Source organism: Rhea pennata, chromosome 3 (assembly GCF_028389875.1).
Source record: "Rhea pennata isolate bPtePen1 chromosome 3, bPtePen1.pri, whole genome shotgun sequence".
In the NCBI taxonomy this organism is placed as follows: domain Eukaryota; kingdom Metazoa; phylum Chordata; class Aves; order Rheiformes; family Rheidae; genus Rhea; species Rhea pennata.
In genome coordinates this window covers 68796240-68820082 of record NC_084665.1, presented here as the reverse complement: position 1 = coordinate 68820082, position 23843 = coordinate 68796240, and the positions used below count along the sequence as shown (strand labels likewise).

Below are 23843 nucleotides of genomic sequence, written 5' to 3'. Positions count from 1 at the left end.
TAAAGTTCTTCTTTCTGTTGTTACTTAATTGGAATTTCTCCTTTTGCAACTTGTGCCTCTTGTCCTTTTGAGTTACACCTCCAAGAAGAACCTAGCTCCATCCTCTTTATATCCTACCATTAAGTAGTTGAAGACAGCAGTAGGATTTCTCCTTATGTTCTTAAGACTGAGCAAACCCTTAGTCTCTCCTTGTATGCCACGTGCTTCAGCCTCGGTTTGTTTTGAGGGGCAACCACTGGATTTGCTCCAGAATGTCTGTGTCTCTCTTGGACTAGAAATAGCACTCTATATATGGTCTCACCAGTGCTGAATTCCCAGGATGCATCTGGCCTTTTTTGCCACAAGTGCACATTGCAGGCACATGTTCATCTTGTCTACCAAGATCTTCAGGTCCATTCCTACAAAGCCACTTTCAGCTAGTCAGCCTTCAGCTTGTACTGTTGCATGGGATTATTTTGTCCTCAGTGTAGGACTTCACATTTGCTTTTGTTGAACTTCATGAGGTCTTACTAGCCCATTTCTTCAGCCAGAGGACCCTCTGAATATCAGTCCTGCCCTCTGGTCTGTCAGCCACTCCCTCTAATTTGATATCACTGATAAATTTGCTTTTGCTGCCGATGTACATATAGATGCTGTTCTCATTGCCCTTCTCTTGTTTCAACTCCAACTGAGCTTTGGATTTCCTAGTTTCATCACTGTTTTCTGGGGCAATATTTCTATATACATTCTCTCTATTGCCATTACCTGCTTTTATCTTCTGCATATTTCTTTTTCCATTTGAACTAGAGGTTTCCTGTTTATCTGTGGTGGCCTTCATCCACATTTACTTGACTTCTTGCACATTGGCATGGACTGTTTTTGTACTGTGAGGAAGTTGTGCCTGGAGATAACCAGATCTCCAGATCTCTGGGTCCCTTTACCCTTTAGGGCAGCCTCCTATGTCATACTGCCAAACAGATTTCCGAACAAGTCAAACTCTGCTCTCCTGATGTTCAGTGTCATTGTTCTGGTATTCATCTTGCTCAGTTTTCAGGATATCTCAAGATTTCAAACTTCACCATCTCATGGTTGCTGCTGTGAAGGTTGGCATCAGACTTCACATCTTCAACCATTTCTTGTGTCTTTTAATAAGTTCAGGCTTTTAAAATTCCTTTTTTTATTTTAATAAGCCATATTATATGAAAGGCAAACATAATATTGAAATGTTTGAGGAATAGAGAAGGGAGCAATGCAAGAAAATAAATCACTAGTACATGTTTTGTTCAGTTCTAGTTGTCCTATGTCAAAAAAAAAAAAAAAAGAAGCAAAGAGTGGGCTATAAATTACTAGAGGAATGGGTAAACTTCCATATAAAGAGAGTGAAAGGACTAGGAGGTGCAGCTCAGGGTAACTTAAAGAAATTACATAAGAAGATTCTTAACTATGTCCTTTATTTTAAGGTTGTTCTTGTGGCCAACTGATTTTTATTTGTACACGAACAGGTATTTCTCTGTTTTTTGGACGGAGTCTTTCTTTGGTCCAGGCTTTAGAAAGGAGACAGTCAGAGGTGAGATGATAATGTATACAGAATAATGAAAGGCACAGAGAAGGTCCAGGAAGCTCATTCTGTTTTTTTTTTTTTTTTTTTTTTTTTTTTTTTTTTTGTAATAATGCAAGACTAAAGAGATGCTCAATGAAATTGAAATGGAACCATTCTGAAACTGATTCAAGGAAAAATATTTTCTAACATTGAAGAGTTAACCTACTAGACCAGGGAACTATTAGGAGTCAGTAAAAGACTGGACACATATATAGATCACAGAATTTAAGAATTTTTGAGGTTGGAAGGGACCTCTGGAGATCATCTGATCCAATCCCCCTGCTCAGAACAGGATCAGCTAGAGCAGGTTGCCCAGAACTGTGTTCAGTTGGGTTTTGAATATCTCGAAGGATGGAGACTCCACAACCTCTGCGCAACCTGCTCTGGTGTTCAACCACAATGAATTTTTTTTTTCTTACATTCAGATGGAATTTCCTGTGTTTCAGTTTGCGCCCATTGCCGCTTGTCCTGTTGCTGGGCACCACTGAGAAAAGTCTGGCCTCATCCTCTTTGCACCCTCCCTTCAGATATTTATACACATTGGTAAGATCCTCCTGAGCCATCTTTTTCTAGACTGAACAATCTTAGCTCTCTCAGCCTTTCCTCATGTGACAGATGCTGCAGTCCCTTAATTGTCTTTGTGACCCTTTGCTGGACTTGCTGCAGTAGGTCCTTGTCTTCCTTGTACCGGGGAGGAGTCAGAGTCAGGTATCAAGCTTTTGTTCTTAGCCATGCCATGAGCTTCTATGTCTACATCGTCAAAAAGTCTTAAAATAGTTAATATTTCTAGCATGCTACTTGGAGCATACTGTGTGCCAGATAAATATTGAGTATTTATGGAAAATCCTAGAACTTTAAATTATACAGGGGACAGGGAGAATTAGAAATTGTACATGTGTTGTAGGATGCACCCAAGACTGAAACAGAAAATGCTAGTATTGTATATTAGGAGTTTTCTCAAGATGTTTAAGCAAAACAGCTTGAATTCCAGTAGAGTTTAAAATAGTTCACAAATTACAGAATGCTGTTATGTGGTAGACTAAGTAATACATACTCATCTGAAATACATCAGTGCTTACTAGTTACTTCTGCATGGTGTGAATATAAATGTGAAATACTCTTTTCCTTTTTTTTTTCTCGAAATGCCTGTGCTGAATTCAGGCAGAAACACCATTACTTCAGGATTTAAATATGTTCATTAAATTGGAAAAGCTGTAATAATGTATAGTCACTTCCTACCATGGTGACAGAAGGTTATGAAATACTTCTGTATGAGTTTGTTTTCTAGTCCTTGGGTTTTGAAAGTGAACTGTCATATACTGTAGGGACAGAATTTTGCTCATTGTTTCCATCTTGCAAATTGTGATTAAATTGAGAAAAGGATACAAATAAATTTAATGATAAGCTGAAAATAAAGTTGGGCAGCTAGTGTAGGAGAAAACCAAATATAATAGTAGAACATGAACTGTAGAATAGTGGTCAGTTAAAAGAAGCAATGCTAAGTATTTTCATTCAAGTTGTAAAAAAGGTGACTGTGATTCAGAGTGCTATATTTTTGAATGCACATGTGCAACAACCCAAAACAGTAAAGTGCATCTTTTCCCTGGTCTCCTAAAATTCCATTCAAGTTAGCTTGAGATAATCATCTTGAAAACAACTTACTTTTTCTCACATGGTTGTAGAGCAGAAATACTGATGGAGTTTCAGAAAATAACTAAATACAACACTTCCTCAGTGTAAAGCCAGTCCTGATGTCATGCAGGTGCTACACTTGTAATCTGGGGAGCCATTTCTCTCCTGAGGGAGAGGCCATGAGAGTTTCTCAGGAAACATCATCTACCAGGAAGCAGTTAAATTGCTACCTTCACCAAGAAGACATTATTTAGAAATGAAGATTGAATCTCTCCAGGGAAGCTGAGGAGAGGGAATGCAGGGAAGCAAGGCAGATTAGATATTCTCTGACCACATGCAAGCTCCAATAGATGAACCTACTGGCTCAGTCTTTTCCAACATGGAACACTTAACTTTCTTCTGTTGTAGTTTAATCTTCATTGCCATAGATATTTGGTTAAAACCTTACCCTTTTATTTAAAAAAAGAACAAAAAGAAAATTTTATTTAAAATGCTAAGTCTACAAAGTCTAGTTAAGAAATGACAGAATTAAGTTTGCCTTTGATCTTTAATTGTGCATCGTCATATGTGTGAATGTTACGGTCTTTAGTTACGTGATCACATGCTATTTTACCACAGAAGAAATAGGATTAAAACGTGATGATTTAATTTACTAAATAGTGGTTCTCTTTGGCCTGATCGGTAGATGGTGGAAGCCTTGTAAAGATCTAGGCAGCACTTTTCAGGAAGAAAAAGAAGTTTTGTGGTTAATTCAGGTAAATCCCACACAGGAAAGCTTAGTTCTATGCTTCCTTCTACCACAGTCTTCCTGTGTGGTACTGAACAAGTCACTTAAACCAGCATGTTGGCAGGTAGCCATTCCTTTTTTATTTGTCATTTGTTTGGGTTCCCTCTGGAGATAGTAATGTCTAGTATTTAGAAAAAATCTCACTGGAATAATTTGGAGCCAGAGATGCTCTGTAATTGAGGTCTGGATCAATAAGCATAGTCTTGGCAGTTGGGAGACCTTGACTTCTGACACTCTTCCACTGATTTCTGTGTTACCTTATGGAAGTCAGGTAGTCACTTCTAGTCAAATTTTCCAGTCAATAGTCATTTGCTTCTAGTCAGATGAGAATAGTAAAGCAGACTGAGTTTGCAGTGGAGAGAGATTTACTGAGATGGCCTCTGGTACTAAGATAGCTCTTGAGTACTCTGAAGAGGAGAAAATTTAAAGAGACTAGGGAATATCTAAGGATAAAGTACCTAAAGTTTGATACAGAGAAAACTGAGGTTATCAGTGGTTTGTTGGGAAAATACAAGTTTCTCTTGCTGAGGAAGTGTTTGCTGATGATACCTAAGCTTTCAGTTTAGATGTGATAAGAGACTCTTTCTGCTTACTTGGAAGATTGTAATTTGATAGTAACCCTTTCAATCTTTTCCTAATTGTGTCTATCCAAACAGCAAAAATCTTTTCTTTTGGGTGCAGATTGTTACCTGCTCTTTTTGTTACTTCAGGATTAGCCTATTGCAATGTTACTGAAGCATCTTAAAATCAGTTGAAGATTGATAGAAGTATTTGACTTTCTTGTTGAGAGCATCCTGTCAGAAGTGAATGGTTCCAGTCATAGGGGATCTGGGCTGCCATTGATCTTGATTTGAAATTTAATCTCTGTTGATTATGATTCAGGGAGCCCTAAATAGCCTTGGATCCTAATTAAGTTGTTTGTTTTTTGTCATACTTGTCAGAGCGTGAGTGTGCCTGCTGGATGCTGGTTAAAGAAAGGAAATAGCAAGGTACAGGGGCTCATTTTCTTAATCTTATTTATAATTGAAAGAATCAAAGTTTTGTAACTAGGCAAGCTTCAGAGTTCACATACTTGCTAAGTGCCTTGAAATAAACTGGGAGGAGAGTTGTCAGAATGATTAAGAGCTAGAAAAATATGTGTTTTTTTTCTCTTTTGTAAAAGGCTGAGAACAGAGGTTTTGTTTCAGGAATTACTTCGCACTGCCGTGTAACAGTAATTATTAGAGTGTCTATAGCTTTTTCAGATACATGCTCTTCGTTATTTCATTTTTTTCCAATAGAGAAAATAAACAGTCATTCTACTTTCAGATAGTGTAAAGTAAATAAGACAGGCTCTACTGGTTGAAGAGAGAGTATAAAAATACCCAACAGCTGCCTCATTTTCTGAATGCTATCCAGCCCGTGCCTGAGGCAGGGGTTCTGTGGAAAAAATAGTATCTGATCTGACGTAAAGATTGTATCATGCACACAAAAAGCAGAATGGTTGAATGGACAAGTTATGGTATTTACAAACTTATTCAACCTAAATAATATTTAAAAAAATAGTTTTGAATGTAGTAGAATGTGATTGGACATAAAGTGTCTACAGGTGATTCCTGTGCTTTAAAGAGAGAAGTAGCTGTAAGATGCTTAAACGGGCTTTAATTCCTATGAACAGTCCCACTGAAATCATTAGGGTTTGTGATTAATATCAGGAGTGATAATATTTCTTTGCTAGCCGGAGATCTGAGTATAGTTCTTTGGATTGCATCCCTGGATTCCCAGGTGTGGTCCCTTTGACAGATTGCTGTGTAAGTTAAATTTAATTACTTCATGTGCATGAAGAACATACCTATGTTTTGGATAGCATTAATTTTGCTGATTCATCTGAACTAGTCCACAGTCGTACTGTTGTGTGGTCAACATAAGTTTTATTCCCAAAGATATTCTCAGAGTGCAATAACAGTTGTATTTATTGCTATAGACACTTTGTCCTAATTTTGACCAGTAGATGGTACTGTTTGCTATATTTTGTAATTTATTTTATAGCTGTGCATTAAGATGTTTTTTTTCCTCTTTTTTCTCTTTTTGCATTTCAACTATTTTTCCCATTTTCTTCCTTTTACTTTCTATCTTCTCTCCTAAGTAATATTCTTACCTTGTGGAAAACAGTGATAGCTTTTATTCTGATTTGATCTCTGTGGATACTGGTGAGATCTTGTACACTCCTAAAAGGGTAGAAGTAATACTAAACTGAAATAGTCTGGTCTTTGTTCCTCTGAATTAGACACTTGCAGTGGTATGGACTTAATTTAAAATTGGATCACATGTATTTTTTTCCCTATAGGTTTGAGTTTCTAAGAATTAATCTGCAATATGGTAGAATCTTCTCATTGTTTACAAATTTATTTTTATCTCACATTGAGTCACAAATGCATTGAATACTTTTATGAACTCTTGAGCAAGATAACGCAAAGTCTCTTTAACATACTAATTCCCTAAATAAAACTACAAAATGCCTCCCAAGCTTCATGGTAAAGCAAAGAACTTTCATTAGAAGAAAAATTGTATTAAAGCCACTGGAGAAGATGGGGAAGTCAGAGATGGGGGAAGTCCACCTACATGGTAATGCTTACTTGGGTTCTAGTCTCTTTTGTTGAGAGAAGGTGAATTTCCACAGTTGAGCACAGCCCGTAGCGGGCAGAGAAGGACAAGCCAATCAAGAGAATAGAGCACCATTTTCATGAAAGGAAGTAGAAGGAATTAGTTGTGTAAAATGAAGGTCGAGGGTGCATAACTCCTTTCTTCAGATGTTTTATCTACAGACTAAGCACTAGGGAAAAGAAAAGCTGTTTACAGAGTAATTTTGACTTAAGAAAAGTAGGTGTAAACGGAATACAAATAAATGTAAATGGGAAGCTGAAAGAAGGTTTTGCAAGAAAGATTCTGGAATGGGCTTTTGTTAGAAGTACTGGTAATAAAAAGTCTGACTACTTCTGAGTTGCAGTTGAAGCATTTATGAAATAGTTCCATATGCTACTGGTACCTGCAATAAAGAAAGGTTTGCTGTCAGTGACTTAAGAAACCTATTTCAGTCCTGTGTAAATTCTAATCCAATTTTAATTACTAAAAATTGTTTACTGCTAGTAATTCTGATGCCTGAAGAAGAATTTAGCATGTAGACAGACAGAAATGGTTCAGGAAGTATTTGGAGTGTTTGATCTTTATTTATTTAAACCTTGATTTTCCTCAGTTTGTTCTTGATTTATTTGTTGAGTGGACACCAAAATGTTCTGGGGTTAAGTTGACACTCATAGAAGCTGAAGTCCTGGTATATCAGGGGATTGTTTCCAGGGGATGTGAAAATATATCTCAACTCTGGACAGATGGAATCTAGTAATGCTGAGATGGAAGTTGTGGTTTAATACCCCTTTGATCCTTGTTGAAACGGTTAAACAGCAGTTACTGAACGGCAGTTCAGTAAGTTTTATGTTGCGTATTTAGCCAGTAAGAGTTGTGTTCATCCTGCCAACTCAGTTCATGATATTTTTGTGCTAAACTAAAAGCACTTTAATAACCTGGAAGTGTGTATTTTTGCTGTTGCAGCTCACTGCTACATAACTTCAAAAGTGAAAATTTCTATCTAAATGCTATTTTTATTTTTGTTTATCTTACTGTAGGTTTGCTCGTGAAGGCTGTTGAGGTTGCTTTCTCTTCTTCCTTGCCTTCCTATTTTTAGGATTTTTGACTCCATTGGATGAGATAGAGCATCATCTTCATAACAAGCCACTTAAACTTTGTAAATAGGTGTTTGGCAAAAGTCAAGTGAATTAAATTCATACTCAGCAACCTTTATAATTTATTTCCTTTTAAACGTGGTAGAGACAAAAATAAAGCTTCTTCGTGAGATTATTTAAAAGTACTTGGAAATGATGTCACTTTGTTTCTAGCAACAGGAATTTTACTGTTGGCTTTGATCAGGGCAGGTTAGGCCAAAGATAACACTGAAAATCTCTTGCAGTGTGTATTTGTATATGTATTTATATATTTACTTAAAGGATTTCCTGACAAACAAATTTTTACATCTTTCAAAGCTGCTGGTAGGTCTTCAGCTAAATGGTACCTTCTCCCTGTCTGTATTGCCTGCTTGGAACTTCCAAACTGTCAAAACACCTAGAGAAATATATGAAGCTTATAGGAAGGATTGATCTTGTTATATTTTGGCTTGAATTGACAAAAATAGAGGAAATCTAGTGAGAGACATTTCTGCTTATTTTTTTAAGTTCTCAGTCCAACAGATTTATATAAATACTATTTTTTTTCATTGACACATAACAAATACCATTAATATAAATCTTTTTTTAATCATGTTTCCCATAGTAGAAGGTAGTTGGCACATCGTTTCAGCAACTCTTACTCTGTAGTGTCTTCGTGCTGCATATTGCTCTGTACCTTCATTTATTCTATTTTTAAGCAGTTAACTTATGTCGTAAGTTTTTGGTGCTTTGCCTCCCCAACTAAACCAGAGTATGGCTGCTCTAACTTCTGCATTTTTCCTATCACCTTCTGACGCTCACAGAGGCAAAGCTGTAAGTTAAATCAGGAGTTAGGGAAATGAGGCTTAGCAATTAGCCTAAAAGTCTTGTCACATTCTTCTGGGTGCTTGGACAGCAGAAAGTGTTCCAACATCATGGCCTGTTAAAGAGCTGTTTCTTTCACAGTTAGACCATCTCTACCGTGAACCACCTCAAGTAAAAGGGCAACTAGGAGCAGTGATCTCTACAGTCATCTGTGTTTAATTGTTTGATACCTGTGCATCAGCTCTCTGAAGTTTGATGGCCTGGTTGGTCAAAAGGCAAGTCAGACCACTAGCAGAGCTGGCTAGGGTGACATTATTATGTATTACAGGAGGTCTTAGTGAAGAATGAATGTGTGTTAGTGTAAGAGCTTAGCATTGATCAGATCACTCAAAAATAGTTCAGGTGTTCATTGGACTGTTCAAAAATACACTGGTGTATGCTTGTTCTGGCTGATGTTATATAAAGGTACAGAAGACTGTACTTTCAAGCAGATTAATAACCTCCATGAACACTTGTCAGCTGATACGTCACCAGATGCAGCACAATATTTTAGTGTGTACTAACAGTCTGCTTACTGAACCAGCAATTAGATCTCTTAAAAAAACAACACAGGCTTTGTCTCTAGTACCTACCTATTTCAGAGACAGCAAACAAAGCACAAATAGCAAAAAACAGTAGAGCAAAAAGAGGAGACAAATTGAGTACATAACAGTCAATTGTAAGAGGCAGGGATTCTCTTCTGAATAATAACTCCACCTCTTTTCTTTGCATGGAACAGTGTTAATATCTGTCTGCAAACCTGAATCTGAGCACGTGTTGCATTTGGTTGCCTTTCAAAGCTGAGCTTACGGTCTTTCAGTCTAGATGGATAGATTGACCATTTGTACGCACGTGCAGATGTGTTGTGAGTGTAATAGATTATAAATAAAAATCTTGGCTTCAGAAGTCATATGACCGTGTGAGGTCCTCCTCTTCTTCCTCTTCCTCCTTTCAGTTTGTTACTTCTTAGCTGCGAGGATTTCTTAGGACCTAGTGAAACTTTCTGAATGCTGAAATTGGAAGGACTGTTAGTGAAAACCCACTTCTGACTGATACATAAGTAATGAAGCTCGTCCTTGCATACACTGAGGGTGGTTTATTTTCCGTAACGTAGCACAGTAGTCCAAAGTGAGTGGAAATGATTCATCCTAGAGTCTCCTGAGGCACAGAGAAGATGAATATAATGTCAGGCAATTGTTCTTCTTCTCATTTTCCCAATTTAAAATTGCCTGGTTAGAGAAACAGAAATATTCTTCATGCTGCTGCTTCCAAAGAATATTCTAGCAGGTGAGTACAGAGAAGCTTTGAAAGACTCTTCTCTGACGTAATTATTCCTGTTGATCTCCTTTGGTCATAGCACCTCACTACCAGAGAACTGTCCTCTGTGATAAAGCTCTAAGAGTTACACTGCTTTACTTTAAAGTAGAATATCCTGGATAAAATATTGCCTTTAGTTCAACCTGTATAACCAGATGGGCCTACAAAAGTAGTGACTGGGAAGCTGAAGTTTATTTTCCTCTGGTAGCACTGTAATTATTATGGCATTTGGAAGATGCTTTGCTGCTGGCAGCAGGATGGGTATAACTCTCAGTGATCCTGTGTAAACACAGCATGTGGGATATTGTTGAGCCTTGATTCTGGCTGACAGTAATATCACATTCAGTATGTAATTAAACAGTTCATAAGCTGCCTTGGGATGTTTGTTTATGTACACTTTACAGCAGAGGACTACTGTACTTTTGGAGGATCCTGAAATTTATATATTCTGTGAAACGCTTGCATTTGCCTTTCAGTTCCCTTTTCTTTGACAAAAATACTCAGTGATGGGAGTGCATTATTTTGCTGGCAATGAGAAACATATTGTTGGTTGATTTTCCCAGAAATTTGCTACTGATTTTTCTGTTCTTGTGTTAAAGCTGCATATTGATCTATATATGTGTGTGGATGCATCTATATCAATATCTATTTAAAATAATATTTTTAGATAACAAAATGAGCTTGCATTTTGCTTTACAGAAACAAGAAAGGCGTATTTTCTATTCTTTGGGGATGAGTAGAAGCACTAAACAATTGGATAATACAGTGAGGATTCCATGTAAAAGCTACTTGGGTTTATAGAAGAAGAGGTCCTAATAGAGCACTAGGAAATTTTTGCTGTACTTTATGCCATTTGTTTTGTTTTATCAGTTTAGAGTGAATGAATTTGGAGCTCTGGAAGTGATTACAGATGAAACTGAGATGGAAAGTGTTAAGAAGGCAACTGCTACCACAACTTGGATGGTGCCAACTGCTCAAGAAGGTCAGTAAGAGACTTGACATTTTCTGTGGTAGACTATTTTTTTTTATTATATCAATTTCTCTTAAAGATTATCCCGTAAATTTGAAAAACATTACTCGCTTAATACACAGGGTGTTCCTGATAATGTTACCTGTTTTTTAGGGTGTAAGTATCAACAAATGTGCTTTAAGTTAAAAGGGAATACTTGCACTGTTAAACATCTGAAGTCGAATTATAGCCATATTTTTCTAACACTAACAGTAAATTTTTCTAAGTTTAGGTTTAATATTTTCCTGTTATGTTTTATTGAATTTGAAAAGTAGCCAATTTCTTACTCTAGTTAAATTATTCCTATTTTTTAGACATTATTTTTGTTGAGCTAGTTCTCCAGACTGCTCATAGACTTCACTAGCTGCCTACGGTTAATTTATGCCCAAAGCACTGTGGATTTTAGACAGCCATCACATAAAATATTATGTTAAATACTATGTCAAATCAAACAATAGTTTACTTTTCAACTGCTGTCATCAATGTCAATGTAGGTCTGCACTGTTCCTTTGCTCATGCTGACTATGCTTTTTTACAGTGATAAAATTAGCTTATAATAGCCACATACATTTATCTTTTGAAAGGTAAAATCCAAATAGTATTTAGTATCTGTCTACAAAACAACATGCTACATGAGATGCTGTGTTTTCTGGATTTATAATACTGATACAAGAAAATACCTTTTTTGTCAAGAGGAAGTTGGTTTACATGGTGATAAATCATGTAAAATATTTTTGATATAATGACTCCAGCAATGATGGAGTAGCATGCAAGAGTATATAACAGCTGTTTTTGTGACTATGTACAGCTATCTAGTTTTTGTCTTTGTTGATGTTAGATTTTATCAATCTTGTTTTTAATATGTATTCCAAAACTTTGAAAAACAGGCTCTCAGAATTTCAGTTTAATAACTACCAGTAACTTTCCACAAAGAAAATAAGCAAAATCAGTGGAAGGTTTTCTCTGCTATTCCCCCACCATTAAGCCTTAATTTTCATGTTATTTTTGTGAATGAGTAAAAATTTTCTACCAGTGGGAAGGTAGTTTGGACTTACCTGTGAGGTTCAAGATTTCAGACTACAGCTACTCTGTTCTGTAGGTCTTTGGGTTACTGATAGTTTTTCCAAAGATTCAACATTCAAATCTGGGACGAGGATGTGAACAATATGTAATAGTAGAATGTGCTGCAGGGTAGATGCTCTCTTTAATCTGTGAGATCACAGTTAACTGCAGTAAAACAGTTTCATCCTGAGTGTGGTAAATGTGAAAAAAAATATGCTCCTGAATTAATGTGTTTTTGGTATCTTACGTATTAATCACCAGTAATGTCTTACACTGTCATTTATTAATTTATGAGTCCCCAAAGATAAAAATATTGTTAGAAATTTCAGTTGTGAGAGGAAATGGTTGTTTTGAACCGCTCATGACACTGGACTGTAAAATGTAACACAAAAATGATAGATTCTCTTAGTGGAAATATTTTGCAAACAGAAAAGTTTATTTGATGCCATTTTGAAAGACAGTTCAGCACTCAATCAAAAGAGATAGTTTGTGACTTGAAATTGGCCTTTCTGGGGTGAATCAAATTGAATTTAAAAGTCTATAGCAAACTAGAGAACTTTATGGTGTACTACGTACTTCCCTGTGAGGAAGAGAAACAATTCTCTCCTCAGCTACACGCTGCTTGTGGGGAATCATAGTTTGGGATGAGTGAGTAACTTAAGCTAGTATTTGGAAATCTGTTTGCTAGCAATTAGTGATTTTTATTTATAATAGATTTCAGGTATGTTGAACATTAGCTGCTGAGGTAAAAGATAATAGAATGTAATCAAGGATTTACTTCTAGAAATAAGTTCACCTATTAAAAGATAAGTACTGCAAAACCGTTTTCCCAAATGACTCTAATATAGGTCAAAAGTCAAGCATGTCAGCAGGACATGGGATGATAAAGTTGGTGCCTTTGACAAAACTCACTCCTTCAGTGATTGGCAACATGAAACTGTTAATATCCTTTCTGTTCCAGTGATGACAGAAACATGAAATCAGTAGACGTGACTTATTTGTGGAATACTGACCCCATATGGACACTAATTCTCATTCTTCATTCTGATAAGAATGGCATGAGTTCAGCTTTCTCTTTGTTTGGCAAGGCCTGCTGAGGATGGTTGGAAATGTGTCACCTCTACCTAAGTGAAGTTACTTTTTTCATTGTTCAGCCTTTTCAGAAAAGACAGGGATCCCCACAAAGTTGAAGGAAGCTGCAAAAGTGGATGGACTTGTTTTCTGTGAAAACTGTTACCGCTATGGTACCATAGAAGAATTTGTTCCTGAAGGGAAATTTTGCAGCCAGAAATGTGCCCAGCAAATAAAAAACAAGTAGGTGCAATTATAAAGCATAGACACAAAGAATTTGGCATAAATGCAGCATGAGATAAAAGTGGTGGGATAAAGCAGTAATGGTGGGGCAAAGGGAGATACTAAGTGGGCATGTTTTCATGAGTCTACACCAGTTATAATGTTCTTTGGCTGATTTTGGAGTGAATGTATTACAGAATACGAAACCTTTGTTTTTTGTCTTATACGGATGTTGGAGGCGGTCTGTTTTACACAGAAAGCACTATGTTCTACTGTCAAATATAAGCAATGAAACACTTAGTCTATGGGATGCATGAATCAGTGTCAGACTCCCACCCTGTTTCATAATCATTGAAATTAAGATAATCAGTAATGAGATAGTTACTGTGGTAAGTTAATTATAATTAAGTATAAAAGCTGTATCATAGATGACAGTGAGTGGAAACATGAACATGCTGTAATTTTTCAGTTCCTTTTCTTTCAGCTAGTGCAGTTCATCTCCCTGCAAATGAAGATTTGTGTTAGTATGTACATTCTGTATTGTTTATTGCATTATGGCAATTTTTAACATCTATGGCTTTGTGCTTTTGCCTTATTTTTGGTTAATTGCTTTGAAGCTGTCTGTTACGGTTGCTTGTTTAGCAATTTACAGTCTCATACCAGCTTTCTCTAATTGGATTTATCAGTCTTAATAACTACCTCTTCTTTCCTTTCTTAAAACTGCCCTGCAGTCCTAAATATTTCTCAGTTTGCTTCTCCATGAGGTTTGATGGTACATGGGAAAGACACGTGGTTTAAAATATGCAGAACTTGTTCAGTGTAGGCTGACAGCTTTCTTTTTGCGGTTGCTATTGTACATCTTCCACCCTAATTTTTTTGACAGATGTCATTTTCAGTAAAATATCTAGGACTATATTTTGAATGATGTCCTGGGACCTACAGACACTTGACCTTCAGATTTACTTGTTTTTCACTTGTTTTGTGGATGTAGGAAGTAAAATGATACTGGCTTTATGTCATTGTGTTATCTTGTAGTAGAGAACCAAAGGAGGAAAAGCCCAATATGGAATGCAATGGTGAAGACGATTCTAAAGGCATTAGGAAGAGAAAAACAAAGTTACTTTTCAAAGAAGAGTCCAAGGATAATGGAGAGAAGAAAGAGAAGTCTGATGAAACTGTTAGTATGCATCATAAATCCATTTCTGCAAATATGTTTAGTGGGAGTTTTGCCTTATATTGCTGTCTCTGTGGCACTTGCACATCACTCTACAAAGCAATGAAGTAACTGCATTTAAAAAAGCCACAATAAACAGTTGGTTCACTTACCAGTGTAATTCTCCCTTATTGCTAAATAATAATTATTGATAACTCATCTGAGCTGCTTTTTACCTCTTCTCTGTCTTTTTTTAAGAAGAGACCAAAAGGAGTTTAATGGAAAGATGATACTAACCTAGACTTGTTATGACTTGAACACAGAAAAATAAGAGTACGTATTTCCTTAAAATTGTTACTTTGTCAGGCTGCACATTAATAAATGACTATAGGCCAATAATTGATTTACAAAGAAAACTAAGTTAAAGAGAACATAAATTTGATTTTCTTAATTTAAATTGCTTTAAAGAAAACAGCCAATGATCTATATTGGTTTTCATCTCCTTTCAGTTAACAGGACTTTTTTGATTCAGGAAGGAGCGTAACTGCTTGCTTTCTGGTCTTCCAGCAAGCAATGATTACCACATTTGCTATGGGTAATTGTAGAGATATTGAAACACATAAAATCAAATAAAGCATATCAAAGTATCCTGCTGTTAAAAATTTTGCCCAAAGTCTTCCTCACGCAATGAATGATAGGTGAGCCTGGGTGACAGTGTCTGAAAAACATGCATATTTTCAGAATGTGTTTTTAAATGATAGTTTAACATCCTGATACAAACAATAATAAAAATGGGTCAATTATTTCCTGTCTTGATCTCCAGTACTGTACCTTAGTCATTTAAAACACAGTATTTGCTTTTTCTTAAAACTATGTCACGTCTTCTTGATTGCTTTGGCACTTTCTTGATATGCATCGTATCACTGACCTGCTTGTTGATCTGATGGTCCTGCATTGATACAAGCTTGGCCTTTTCAGTTCCTTGATGCTTGAATTATGTCAATGCAATAAAGTTTGAACTGAGCATGTTTACAAAGATGAATAACCTAACTTCCAAGGTTTTTCTTTCTCACTTTAAGAAAATACATGTGACTTCTGCTGTCATTGTCCTGCTTGCTCTATAATACTTTTGACATATTCTAGCTTCTGATGACAGTTGCTACCTAGAAAAATTTGCTGGCATTTGGGAGAAAAATTTCACCTGAGCTTGACACATCTTTGCTGGAGCCCTCCACAGTTATTTGTTTTTCTGACCTAGAAGTAGCATATACAGTATCCAAGACCTTTTTTTTTTTTTTTTACTTTTTTTTTTTTTTTTTTTAGTATTGCAGAACACTCTGGGTGATTTGACCTCTAGCCGGCTACCAATTTATACAGGTGTTTTCTTAAACCTGTTGTAGGATATATATGCAGAGATCTATCACTGTGATATCACTGGAGTGTTTATTAAAGGAGTGAAAAGGCCAACTGAAAACATGAGAAATGGACTGTGGTTTAATTTTGTTTTTTGCTGAAATTTAATGGGCTTTAGAGTACATTTTGTTTTTTCCCTTTTGGAATTATACTTCATTTTACAACAAATAAACCTATCATTGTACCTTCCCATTATATATATATATATTTTTTCCTGAAAGTGTCAAAGCTATTGGGAGAAGCACAGGCAGAAGGGGAGAGCACTGCACTTAAGGAATTGTCCAAGACAAAAGGCAACTCAAGTTGTTAGAAGGGAATTCATAGTTGTCCGTATAACAAGGTCTTAGGTAAAAGCCAGGGGACAGCTTCTTTGTCTTTGCACCTCTGCCCTCCCAAATGAGTACTCATGAGTATTAATCAGTGTTAACAAAACTGGTAAACAATAAGTAAGAAGGATCGATGTCATTTTATATTTAATAAAGCAGCTGTACATTAAAAAAAAGACTAAAACTGCAAGAGATTTTCTTTTAAATTATTTTGGAAGCATGAATACATGATTACAAACATAGTGCTAGTTATCTGCAGCACATCCATGCCTGCTGAAGGCTTCATGATTTGAATGCCTCAACTTAGGCAGGACTAGCTGGCTGAGTGCCAGGTGTTTGTCATTTTCACCATGTTGGGAGTGATTTGTCATTGATTCTGTATTTACCATTAAACATCTACCGGCTTATTTGAGATACTGGAGAGCTACGTCAGTAGCCATTTAAATGAAGACAAAGTTAAACTGTGGGCATCTCCATTTTAACTGTATTAGACTTCTAAACTAAGGAGATTATTGTACTCTTCTTTTAATTTAGGAGGACAGACATGAAGGAAGGATCTTAAGAGTCTCACAGCGAGCCAGAAGAAAAAGAAAAGGGGAAATAACAGTTTTGAAACAAAGTAAGTTAGATTATGAAACAAAATCTCAAGTATCGCTTATTTATGTTTATGGCTATCCATCTTTTTACTGTGAATTGCCAGTGTTATGTCATTGAATTTGTATCCTCTCTTGATTACATTTTAGTCGATTGTGTAAAAATATTCTACTGGTACTATTTATAGCAGATATGTTAAGAGGACTGAAGAACTGAAAGAGCCAAGTGAAAACTTTGGGGAAAAAAACCCATCACTTGGAGATTGATTACATTTACAAAAAGCCAGCTTATGTACCTCTGGCAGTTTGAAGAAGCAAGTGGTACGTGTAAATGTAATTGATGTACATTTTTGACTTTTTTCATCCCTCTAAAGAGCCCTGATATTAAAGGGAATAAGGCCCATTGAATTCCCAGCTTTTGAAAGGCGTATATTAAGCAGAAATGAAAGTTTACTTTTGTTTCCTTAGGGATCAATTTTGTATCTACAGTGTGAGCTGGAAATAGATACTTTTATGGAACTGCTTAGGAATAATTGCTATAATCAGTCTAAAGGGAAATATACTGCATGAAGCAGCATAATAAAACATATTTTAAATGAGTGCTGTTTTTTCAAGCTACTTGTATGATAGATATTTTTAGGACGATTCAGAGAATCAGCAGCTGTTATTCCTCAGTGGTACACCAACCATAACCTACATATGGCCCTTTAAGATATTTCTTATGGTAGACTGGGAGCTGTTACTGCTAACATCCTGTAGTAGTAGCTGCCTGTCCACTAAGCAACACAGATCCAACTAGCTTTGCTATGTGATAGGCAGATGAAATGCTGACTGAAGGTGCAGTGCTTAAAATGTTATGGAAGATGCTGCTTACACAGAATTAATCCTGAAATTTAAGTATTATTTCTACAGTTGTTTCTTTACAAAAGACCATGTAAAGTGTTTGTGATACAAACATACAGCTGATGCTCTGTGGGAATAGCTGCTGTCCACCAAAAAAATATCTGTACAGATATCTCTTTCTTTCATTTATTTGGGAAAGTGTCATTTCAGCAGAAGAGATTTGATGCAAAAAACTGATTTATATTCAGAAGCAAGCACATCAGTGCATATTACTGTGCTGAGCAACACATCTTTTAAATAGCATAGTTTAAAACTGAGTAAATAACAAATAAAATGAATGTTTTAGTAGTGTTAAGCAATCCCTGTGATTTATTAATTTTATTATCTTTTGGTTCAATTACTAGTGTTTTTTAGGAGGGTCTAGCATCACTGTTGGTACGGTGCATGTTTAGGACAGAAATGCTTAGATAGCCAGACTGTTACTTAAGTGGTTGATTTCTCCTATGAATAGCTTTCAGTCAGGATCAGGTCAGCATCATATTTTGCATCATGAGAACTCAGCATGACTGCGTGAGCTCCCAGTCTGAAATGATAACCTGTATGTACAGAGGAGAAATTTTAGACAACAGTCAGGAAAACAGAGTTGAGCTGTACAAAAGCAAATAGAAATGAAGTATGGATAACCTCACAACAAGCCTACATGGGCTTTTGCTAGTGCAGTTAGTCCCTTATTTTCAAAGTGTAAGAACTGTTACTTATATGTCCTTAAGATGGACTACAGTCAATATAATAATTCGTGAGCAAGTCTAGAGTTTGATACTACAGGAACAAACTTCAAATCAGAGGTTTCCATTTTACAATATTGAAATAATGGAAAAAGGAAAGTGCTGGTGGCGATTGGAAGAAATTACTGTTAAATCTTTGTCTTTCCAGCTGAAAACATCAAAGTATGAAGTGATGCATATGGTTAGAAACATTCTGAATACAATCAAAGAATAGAGAATTCAACCATGATTAAAGAATCTCCTAAACCCATCCTAACTGCTGTCTGATTGAAAACACTTTCCTGAATTGGAATTCATTTTTTTTTTCTGAAGAAACTTCTTAAAATACTGAGTTACTTTATTTGGTTTGGACTGATCTTCTGTTTAGTCTTGGTTTTTTGTGTATTGCTTCACATGCAAGAACTTCATTTATTTATTTATTTATTTATTTTCAGAGTAGTAAGGGAAAACGGACAGAGGGCAAGGTCTCATAAGTTGTTCTGGTCACCTAAAAGAGCATTTTTTGTTACTAACCAAGATACGAACTGATAGAAACCATCCTCTACAAACTTTTATGTTTGTGGTACCATTAAACCTATAGACCTGTTGTTCTTCTGAAATAAATCCTGAGAAGTACCATGAATGCATTTAGTAAAATGTAGATTTGAGATAGGTATGCTCTAAATTTTAAAATGTTTGTTTTAATTACTGGAGAAATCGACAATTAGATAATTCTTCTGATATTGTGTGCTTTTTTACAGCTGTACCCTCTAAAGGAAAGCAAGCATGGTGTTGGGCATCCTATCTGGAGGAAGAAAAAGCTGTTGCAGTACCAACTAAGCTTTTTAAAGAGGTTTGACTTTTGAAATTGAAATCCTTCAACCATGTGAGATAATGTAATTTCCAGGGAAATTAATTTAAAAATAATTTTGGAGATTTTACACTTCTCTTGAGGAGGACCTATCAGACTAAAATAATGCTATCCATCAGTAGTCATCAATTTACTTCATACATATTCTTCATATCTTATCTTTGCTTTTTTAATGAATTCTATGACTGCAGATGAATACTATGAATTGAGATTACAGAAAGTGGCTACTTCACAAAATCTGGAATTTTTAGCCTTTCCTTCTAATCTCTGAAGCTAGAAGTCTGATGCATACCTTCAGATCTCTTTAAATATGTTTAGAAAGGCGATACAAACATCATCATTTGACTAGTTGGTTTGATTATATTACCTGTCTTTTTGCAACTCTTGTTGATGTAACATCTTTTGCTATATCAGATGCTGATTTGTTTTGCCTATCATCTGATTGAATGTCCGATCATCAGCTCTCAGTGGTCCTTTTTCTGCTGTGGTAGCCTATGTCGTTTCTCATTTCAGTGCTTTCTCTTGTCGCTGTCTCTTGCTTGGAAGAGAACTCTATATACAAATCCACAGAGCTTCCATGCTGTCCTCTCATGCAAAATCTGGCAAAACGTGTGAATGTCTCAGCTGCTATATGTCTGCTATATATAGTTCTAACAGTTTTTGCAGTTGTTTTTGATAGATCTGTCCTTTATATAGAGTCTCATGCATGCCTTTGTTTTTGTTTGTTTTATGCTGAGACTATTAAAACTTTCATGCAGGAATCAGTTTTTCAGCTTATGTGCATGCATGGTGCTTCCAAACATTACTGAGATTCAAAACTAATTATAAAAGCAAAGTAAAGGACTAAGGCTGCAATGTCTGGAATAAAAAGAAAATAAAGACATGCAGATACCTGGCCATTGTTTATTATATGTGCTCTGCTATACATTGGTTGAAAATTTGACAAAAATATCCTGCTAAGTAGTGTCTCTATCTGGAATGTAGATTTAACAACTGTTGCTGTACCTGTCTGAAGTTCCATAATAGATTCAGCCTATTTTTACGTAAGAGCTTAGAAGTGTGGTTACACATCTAATAGCAGGTCATTTCCCTTTCTCTTGTCTGCATATTCTTGCTTATATGTTATGCCCTGCATTTTTCTTCCTTGGGTTTATTTTGCTGTTAGATCAGCTGTAGCTGAAGCCATCAGAGAGTTCCCTTCCTTTCAAAAGAGTGAGCACTCCTAGATACCTTTCTCTTTCCATTGACTACAGAGATAGTGCAGGTGACTGGATAGCACATATAGCTTTCAGATAGCAAAATTTAGGTGAAATACATCCTCTCTTTGGGATTTTCTGTATTAGTTTCCAAGCAAAATTTGGATATTTAGGCACAAATTTTCTTACATTTATTTCTCTTCCAAATATTTAGATGAAGGGATTGTTTATTGTTGTAACTATAATTCACATTTTATTAGCTGATACATGTAGTCTTTTTGTACAAAACGTTATTGTTAAAGCCTTCTGTCTAAATTTAGACGAGAACTATGACTAAACTATTGGGATCATTGGCATCAGAAGCATAAAAAATGATGTCAGCATTTAATTCTCTTTATAAATACAGAAGAGAGTTAGACTAGTATTCTGTATCTCACTATCAAAGATAGGGGCATAAGGGAGACATAAGAGTGGGAGGAGCATATATGATGCTTCTCCCATGCTTTGTCTGTAATTGTTTGAGATGTAAAAAAACCTGTCTAAACTCGCTGTGAATTTAGTAATACCCAAGGAACCCTCTTCAGCTTTATTGAATTTTTTTTTCTAATCTTTCTCCCCCCGCACTGAAGACCGGGAACATGATACATGGGTAGCTGGTGCCTGCTGTTTGAAAACATCCTTTCTATTTTCACTTTTTCACTTTTTAATTATTTTTTGAAAGATACTGTTATGAGTTCTATGTAGTGTGATACTAGTGATGTTCCAGTGATGCAAAAGTGTTTCTGGAGAAAATAGCTAATCTTGAGCCAACATATAGAGGAGAAAATGGTATTAAAGAAGCCATCCTTATACACAAAGAGTCTTTTGTTTTTCTGCTTTGCAGTTCATCTTTGATGGCCTGTGAAGTAGAAGTGAAAATGAAAAATGCAGCATTTTTCTGATCATTATAGTAATTATAATCACTAAGAAGACATCATGGTGTCACTGTACAGACTGAAAAAATAATAATTATCTTATTAAAATATTTTATTGGTAATTAGTCAAAAAAGTTTAGGGCAAATCATGTTTTCTCCATGGGTAATTTTTTTCTTAAATTTCATAATTTTCTTCGGCACCCTCAGGTTCTAAGGTATTCTGGTATCTATCTGTTTTTCAAACAGTCATAAAGACCTCTTGAACTGTTTTAAAAAGTGTGGAAGTTATTTATTAATTTAGTGATTTATTAGTTCTTTCAGAAATATGAATAGTATTTAATCATTGCTATTTACCTTACAGGAGTAGTTTATCTTTCTTGAGCATACTTTCAAAAGTATTGAAACTGTTTTTTTCCATTCCAGTACCAGTCTTTTCCATACAACAAAAATGGATTCAAAGTAGGAATGAAACTGGAAGGTGTGGATCCAGAGCACCAGTCAATATACTGTATTCTGACGGTGGCTGAGGTAAGCTGCAGGAGTGTGAAGCTGAGAACAGATGTGGCGTAAGATTACAGAACAAATTAAACTGGAACAGCAACAGTTGAAGGTGTTGTTTATTCCATAACAAGTAGAGAGAAATTCTGTCTAGGAAGAGGTCTGCTTCAGAAATACACAAAGGTTATGTCTAGTACCATACAGCAATGACTATTTACATACATTTAATGTAGGCGACTAGAGAAAACAGAATTACGCTAGTTAGATGATACGAGTTTTTCTGTAATCCTGTAGTTTTGATTAAATCTATATTTAAAAGAGAAATTAAGTAGAAAGAATGTAACTATGACTACCTATAGACCTATAGTTTTTATAGAGTTTATGTAGTTTTATTATAATATTTACATGTGTTCCATTTGTTGATACAAATACCTAACGCTTCTTTTGTGTTACAAATGTGTTACAGTTTTTTCAGACTCATTGCCTGAGAAATTGTGTGTATTGGCAAGTTCTACAAGTTAGTATACAACATAAACTGAGTTTGTCTTTGTGCTGCAGTTCATGAAGTAATTTATTTTATGAGTAGTTTCTTTGCTTTTAATAACTGAGAACTCAGGTTTCTATTTGCACTTTGGATATCTTTTAAACATGCCTTACATTAGTTTTTACATACGTTTACTGAGGATACATTTTTGATTTTGTTGATTTTGTTTTATAAATTAAAATAGGGAAACAGGAATAGGTAGGTACTCTATGTCGTTTTTATTCTATGCAGCTGTAATTGTATTCTTTATAGTTTAAGCTTTTGCCTTCACATTTCTGAATCTCTTCACGGCCTCTAGTCACATTCCCTCTCTGTGGATGTCTGTTTCACTGTTATGAGGATAATATATCAGTAGATCAGTATTTCCTGTGCACTTGTGCTTGGCACTAAGTGACAGCTCATATTTTATGGCAGGATGGCCTGAACTCCACATAATTCTGAGGAGGTAAACTGTAAGTTATGTCAGAGCGTCAGTTAAATATGAAATATGGTGAGTTTTTGATGTCAAAGAGGTTTTCACTGCTAAAAGTTCTGACATTCGCTAGTCAGTAAGATATGGAGAACTCTATACAGTGTTGAGAGACTGTCTCTTATTTTCCCTTCCTTTTGGTAGTTAATTTGCTATTTCATGGAAAAATGTTTTTGGGGATATCCCCATTCTTCACTGGCATTTAATCTTAAATAACATCTCTCACTGTTTCTCTGGAGAGCTTGTAGAACACAGTCTGCCTAGGAGTTCTAGCAGTGCTCTCTCGCATATTGATTAGTCAGTAAAGCTTGAAAGTCTCATCATCTGTGCCTTCTCTGTGATTGTATCTGATGTATCCATGCTCTTCCATAGGGTTTCTGTTTTATTCTGATGTTGGATTAAACAGTTCTCAAATTTTGGAATACTAATGTCAATATGCGACTCTTACTTAATGCTTTTCACCAGATAAGGAGACACTGAGATTGAAATTCACTTAGCATTTTGTTCTTCCCTTTTTATCATGTGAATTTATTCATCCAGTTTTGGTAGGAGCAAAAGTAAAAGGCTGACTGAAAGAAAGCATACTGTTGATGTATTTAATACCTAACAGAAACTGTTAATATGTAGGGAGAACATCTTAAAATGTAGTATTGTTTTGTATGTTCTTGCTGTTAGGTTTGCGGCTACAGAATACGACTCCATTTTGATGGATACCCAGATTGTTACGATTTCTGGGTGAATGCTGATTCTTCAGATATTCATCCTGTTGGATGGTGCGAGAAAACAGGTCACAAACTTCATCCACCTAAAGGTATTGTTCAGTCTGAGATGTGCACATTTTTAATAGTTCTGAAATGGAGACTGTCTATGTAATGCTATGATTTCTTTCTTTTTTGTCAGAAACTTTTTTCTTATTTGAGACAGAGCACTGGAACGTCCCATATTATACTCTACTTTAAGTCTCACTAAAATCTGGAGCTTG

At 35.7% G+C, this 23843-nt stretch overlaps 1 protein-coding gene across 1 annotated transcript in view; it reads left to right on the top strand.

Annotated features, from left to right (window-relative positions):
- The window catches only part of L3MBTL3 (L3MBTL histone methyl-lysine binding protein 3), a 78186-nt gene that overhangs the window by 1290 nt on the left and 53053 nt on the right, over positions 1–23843 (top strand). The window contains exons 2-8 of the mRNA XM_062570911.1: positions 10784–10895; positions 13139–13298; positions 14313–14454; positions 16704–16788; positions 19131–19222; positions 21774–21878; positions 23537–23672. Coding sequence (XP_062426895.1) covers positions 10784–10895; positions 13139–13298; positions 14313–14454; positions 16704–16788; positions 19131–19222; positions 21774–21878; positions 23537–23672 — 832 coding nt within the window. The remainder of the gene's footprint in view (positions 1–10783; positions 10896–13138; positions 13299–14312; positions 14455–16703; positions 16789–19130; positions 19223–21773; positions 21879–23536; positions 23673–23843) is intronic.